Here is a 5,811-nt window from a genome sequence, read left to right as displayed (position 1 = left end):
GCTGCCGCTTATTGCATGATAATGCATCATCTCATCGATCCACTTTTGTGACTGAGTTTTTGACTGGAAATCGCATTTCAACCAACAATCACTCACCGTATTCGCCTGGTGTGGCTCCCTGTGACTTCTACCTATTCGAAAAATTGCATTTGGCTATGAAAGGAAAACGTTTTGCGTCCGTAGAGGCCATCCAAAATACTTGTACAGACATCCTGAAGGACATTCCGGTCAATGACCTGAAACATTCTTTCGAAAAGCTTTTAGATCCCGCAAAACAGTGTATCGAGGCCAAAGGGGACTATTTTGAATAAATAAATTCGAAGTTATTAGAAAAAGGACTTGTTCGAGGAACGTAATAAAAGCGGTTGCAATTGCTCTACTGATATTTTTCTGATGTTCGGCAAACAAAAAATTTTTGATGCCGATTTATTTGTATTCGCGCGTAACATTTGCCGAATTTTTGACACTACGAACGTGATGCTTTTAACAATGTTGCAAGAATTTTACATCGAAGGAGATACTTTCACAAATCATGCAACACTGCGGTTGTGATTGAAGCTCGAACAAGCCCCAAAGCTCCTGTCGTTTCTATTTGACCTCGGTCTTGTTTATTTTGGACTTCACCTTGTATATACGCACAAATATGTGCACGTAGATTTTATACAATATATTTTCCCACCCCAATTTTTCTTTTTCATTTGCCAAATCAAAACACTTGCGAACTGTTATATGTCCACTAAGTTTTTTTATTTAATTTCTGTATTTTTAAAAACTTTATTGTATGTATGTAGGCTCCTCACAATTTTTTAAATTATTTACGTGTACGCTCGATTTACTACGTATATATATATGTTGTATGTATGTATGTTTGTATATGCGCATAAGATGTCTACTAAAGTGCCTGCTTAGTGCAGCGAATTCGCATTTTCATTTGTAATTCGCGCGGTTTAAGTGCTCATTTTTCAATACTCTTAGTTTACTTTTCGTAATCACTATAGGCTGTTGATCGGCAGACATCATCTTACATAGGTGTCTTTCACTTTGTTTTTTTTTTCAGTTTTTGTTTTATTCAAATTAGAAATTGTTGTTTATGTTGTTTAAGCATACTTCAATTTGACAAAATGGGTTTTTATTTAATATTCATTGATTTTAAAACTAAAAATCTAACTGTAAAGATCGTCATCACCATTGTCGCCTGGCGGATTCGCTGGTACATTTGGTCCAGAACCTTGCGAAGTGCTGCTGGCACCGGGGAATCTACAATAAATTTAAATATTCAATTAGACATTGCATTTAATAAAAATAAGTTAGTTGAACTTTTACCTAAAGTTCTGGCCGAAGCCGCGAGATTGTTGCAAAGTCTGTGCAAACATTTCGTATTTCCGAATATCGTTGTCCGATACTGAACGCCTAGCGAACTTCATCGCTTCCTCAAAGTGGGCACGTGTGATTTCCGGTACTGGATCATCTTCGTCCATCTAAAGCAGCAATGGGCGTGTTTTTAAATTTTAAAGTATATATTAGCATTTTCAATTCTTACCTCCATGGTTTGCTTCTCTGCGCGTTCCTTTTCCCGCCGAACTTCAGCTTCGATTGCTTGTCGAATTGCCAATTTACAGGCACGCTGACAAATTTCAGTCAAATCGGCACCTGAAAAGCCCTGTGTCACCTTGGCAATGTAGGTAAGATCGACATCCCTAGCCAGAGGTGATTTGCGCAAGTTTGCCTTAAGGATAGCTTCACGCGACTTGTCGTCGGGAAGTGGAATATAGATTAATTGATCCAAGCGGCCAGGACGCAAAATGGCCGGATCGATAATGTCGGGACGATTGGTTGCACCAATAATGAAAACGTTCTTTTTAGCACCCATGCCATCCATTTCGGTAAGAATTTGGTTGATAACACGGTCGGCAGCACCACCAGCGTCACCCACGTTGCCACCACGTGCCTTGGCAATGGAGTCCAACTCGTCGAAGAAAAGCACGCAAGGTGCAGCCGAACGTGCCTTGTCGAAGATGTCACGCACATTGGCTTCAGACTCACCAAACCACATAGTAAGGAGCTCGGGGCCTTTAACCGAAATGAAATTGGCTTGGCATTCGTTAGCGATGGCCTTAGCAAGTAGAGTTTTGCCTGCGGTAACAACAAATAAGAGAACGCACTTTACACAAATTGAATTTCTACAACTTACCGCATCCAGGTGGTCCGTAGAAGAGTACACCACGGCTTGGCTGCATGCCGAATTTCAAGAACTTGTCTGGATGCTCAACTGGATATTGCACCAGTTCTTGCAACTCTTTCTTCACATTCTCCAAACCTCCAATATCTGACCAAGTAGTGTTGGGCACCTCGACTACAGTCTCACGCAATGCCGATGGGCTCGACTTAGTCATAGCATAACGGAAGTTCTCCATGGTAACGGCCAAGGAAGCTAATACTTCGGCATCGATTTTATCATCTTCCAAATCAATCAGATCCATCTTTTCACGAATCTGTTGCAAAGCAGCTTCCGAACAGAGCGAGGCTAAATCAGCGCCCACATGTCCGTGAGTTTCTGCGGCAATTTGTTCCAAATCAACGTCTTCATGCAATTTCATGTTTTTGGTGTGAATACGCAACACCTCCAAACGGCCAGTGGCGTCCGGAATGCCAATATCAATTTCCCGATCGAATCGTCCGAAACGACGCAACGCAGGATCGATAGAGTTTGGCCTGTTAGTGGCAGCCATGACAATCAGATGTGAGCTCTTCTTCATGCCATCCATAAGTGTGAGCAATTGCGACACAATACGACGTTCAACTTCACCGTGCGTCTTGTCACGCTTCGGTGCAATGGCGTCAATTTCATCAATGAAAATAATAGCAGGCGAGTTCTTTTCAGCTTCTTCGAAAGCTTTACGCAAGTTCGACTCAGACTCACCGGCAAGTTTAGACATTATTTCAGGACCGTTGATAAGAAAGAAGAATGCGCCAGTCTCATTGGCGACAGCGCGTGCAATCAATGTTTTACCCGTACCCGGAGGGCCGTACATGAGAATGCCACGTGGTGGTTTCACGCCAATAGCTTTGAACAGCGAAGGATGACGAAGTGGCAGCTCCACCATTTCCTTAATCTGAGCCAACTGTTTACGACAACCGCCAATGTCGTCATAACCGACAGCGTTGAGCGACTCTTCTTCCTCCTGTAGATTTGGTATATTCATAGTTATAAATTACTACTTAAAAATACTTAACGCGTTTTTAACCTTACCTCACGTTTGATCGGGTCACCATCACAAAAGATCACCGTTTCGGGTGCAACAATGCAGTAGGGTTCGGGGTCGGTGAGCACGACCTTAAACTCAATAGGACGCATAGCAGCGCGCACAATGAAGTTATCACCCATGTGAATGGGCCGGTAGGCTTCCAAGAAGTAGGGTTTCAAGTAAATCTCAAACAGATTGCCAGTCACACCTTCCGCAGTATCATCGATAGGCAAAATACGCACACGTTTGCCGTACTTAACATCGGGGCATGACTGAATTGATACCACATCGGACAAGTGCACGCACAGATTATTGCGCACGACACGATTCATGCGTATCTTCTCATTAGGGCAATTTTCATCCGACAACACAATGCAAACGGTCTCCTTGCGGCGTTTGCCCTTCAGAATAACAGTGTCGCCGCGAAACAGTTGCAATTCATCCATTTTTTCCTAAAAACAACAACATAACAGGAAATTAAAACATTATCACGTACTTTTTTTGTTAAGGTATTTTCTTTATGTTGGCATTAAAATAAGTTTAGCATGTAAAAATGAGCAAATAGTTATGTGTATGTATGTGTGTGTGTGTGAAGTGACTAAGCGGGCAAAGAAGACACGTACATAATCAAATGTTTCCATGGTGCGTAAAAAATAAATATTAAAATGTTACAGTAAACTTACTTGCGACAAAGATACCACCGAGTTATCGTCGTTTACAGCCTCTTCGACGATTAAACGATTTGGGCGGTCCTTTCGCTTCAGGATTGCGGTAGCTAAATCATCACTAAAAGTACAAAGAGCATAAATCAGTATTTGGCCATATGAAAGATAGTGCGCATTTTCGCTAATATTTTTTTATATAGATTATCACACCGCTTATCATTTGAGGCTTGTGCGCCGACTGGTCCAGCAGTTCCGCCCGCAGGTTCACCGCCTCGACCACCTTTTTTATTCGACTCCGTCGAATTCGCAGATGGCAAATAAAGTGAACCTTGGGTTTTTTTCAAACTTTGCTCTTGTTCATGCCGATACTTGTGCACGTAATTGGACAAATCTTGATCGGCGTCCATTAAATCGTCATCACAGACATCATCATCAGGATCGTTGCCCCAATTGATGGGTGCATTTCGGCGCCCATTATTGCCACCACTACCACTACCACTAGCCATTTGTAAGAATCTTTATGTTCACGTTTATTTAAGGGATTTCTTTGTTTATTTCTGCGGTGCAGACAATTCTTTTGTTAAAAATTAGTTTGAAAAAAGTATGTAGATGTCGCAATGAAATAGACGACTTCAAATTTTGGTTAAAACTTTTGAAGGCTAAACGATTTTGATAGATTTCTCAAAACATTTTGAAATCAGTAAAACAGGGTGGATTTTGGCAATTGCACAGTGCTTGTCGAACTGGATAATTGCTGGCAGAGCAAATGGCGTATGAAAGACAACCGAGTTGACGCCGCTGGTATTGAGTAGCAAATAATGCTGTTTAGAGGTTATTTTGCCTAAAGTATCCAATAAATGGTATCGAACGACTTACTAGCATAAAAATATTGAATTCGTACCTTATTTTTGGCCAAAATATAGAAAATTTCATTAATTAAATATATGTATCATAGGCAATGACAACGCGAAATTGAAGCTGGCAGCGGAGTCTCGGTCGCAGTCTGCAGCGATACCTCATTTTGACAAAACACTTAAGTCGGCATTTTGTAATTGATATAAACTTCACACTCACCCCTTGGAATCGGCCATAATTATTGTAACACTTTACACTTATTTCACTAAATATGAGGGAAAATTTAAATATTCTTTGTAGCAAAATCACTTAAACACGGAGGAGAACTTTTCACTTTGCAACGAAGGCGGTTGACAGCGAAGGCAAACGATTCTTTTGCCTGTATGCAAAGCGTGTGTGTGTCGAAGGTTCGTTGACGGGAGTCGACGTTAGAGCAGCGCAGCAGGCAAATCACGAGCAGCGGCTGGGTTGCAACTACATGTAGCGAAAATATGCAGAGCTTCAAAACTAAATATTTTATAAAATAATTTGCATTTTCTTTTTATTAAGAAAAACCCGTAGTTCTGAGAATACTTTTTTCACTGCCAACAAGCAAAAACAATTATCTGACGCGTAAGCTTGCAATGAACTCAAGTATGTCTATAGCTTCAGAATGAGTTTATTTTAAATTTAGCCTTAGTTACTACTAAAGAAACACATCACTGCGTGAAGGTTCGCTGACTCATGAACAGTGCTACCCATTACGGAAGACACGTCAGTTGAAAATGTAGGCATTATTTTGTATTTCCACTCATAGGAATATGATATTTACACGCAACAAAATTGAAGAAGAAAATTTTTTATAATAATCGGGAATAGAGTTTTAAATTTAAAAAAAAGTTGATGCAGTTCCTAGTTAATTTCTACGCTATTATTCCATTAAAAGTAAAATCCACTATAAAATTTCTATGGTTTGGGACTTTGCTAAGTACATTTAAGTGCTGCCAGAAAATTTATATTTTTAACGCCTGCTAGCCGTTTGCCCTCTTCGTGCACACGATTTGGAG

At 40.6% G+C, this 5,811-nt stretch overlaps 1 protein-coding gene across 2 annotated transcripts; it reads right to left on the bottom strand.

Moving 5' to 3' along the window:
* Nucleotides 1-1,040: 1,040 nt before the first annotated feature.
* LOC129243986 (transitional endoplasmic reticulum ATPase TER94) lies at nucleotides 1,041-5,164 on the bottom strand. Of its 2 annotated transcripts, none has more exons than XM_054881525.1 (7): nucleotides 4,985-5,164; nucleotides 3,929-4,031; nucleotides 3,251-3,697; nucleotides 2,192-3,182; nucleotides 1,541-2,133; nucleotides 1,324-1,478; nucleotides 1,041-1,257 (listed from the first exon to the last, which is right to left on the bottom strand). In XM_054881525.1, the coding sequence occupies exons 1-7, from the start codon at nucleotides 4,999-5,001 to the stop codon at nucleotides 1,164-1,166; spliced, it is 2,400 nt and encodes a 799-aa protein (XP_054737500.1). In that variant the 5' UTR covers nucleotides 5,002-5,164; the 3' UTR covers nucleotides 1,041-1,163. The 2 variants fall into 2 exon arrangements, with proteins under 2 accessions (XP_054737500.1, XP_054737499.1); XM_054881524.1 differs by lacking the exon at nucleotides 4,985-5,164 and adding an exon at nucleotides 4,121-4,572.
* Between the last annotated feature and the right edge of the window lie 647 nt (nucleotides 5,165-5,811).

This window comes from Anastrepha obliqua, chromosome 4, assembly GCF_027943255.1.
Source record: "Anastrepha obliqua isolate idAnaObli1 chromosome 4, idAnaObli1_1.0, whole genome shotgun sequence".
NCBI lineage: Eukaryota > Metazoa > Arthropoda > Insecta > Diptera > Tephritidae > Anastrepha > Anastrepha obliqua.
The sequence above is the reverse complement of the archived record's forward strand: the minus strand, read 5'-3'. Positions and strand labels throughout refer to the sequence as shown.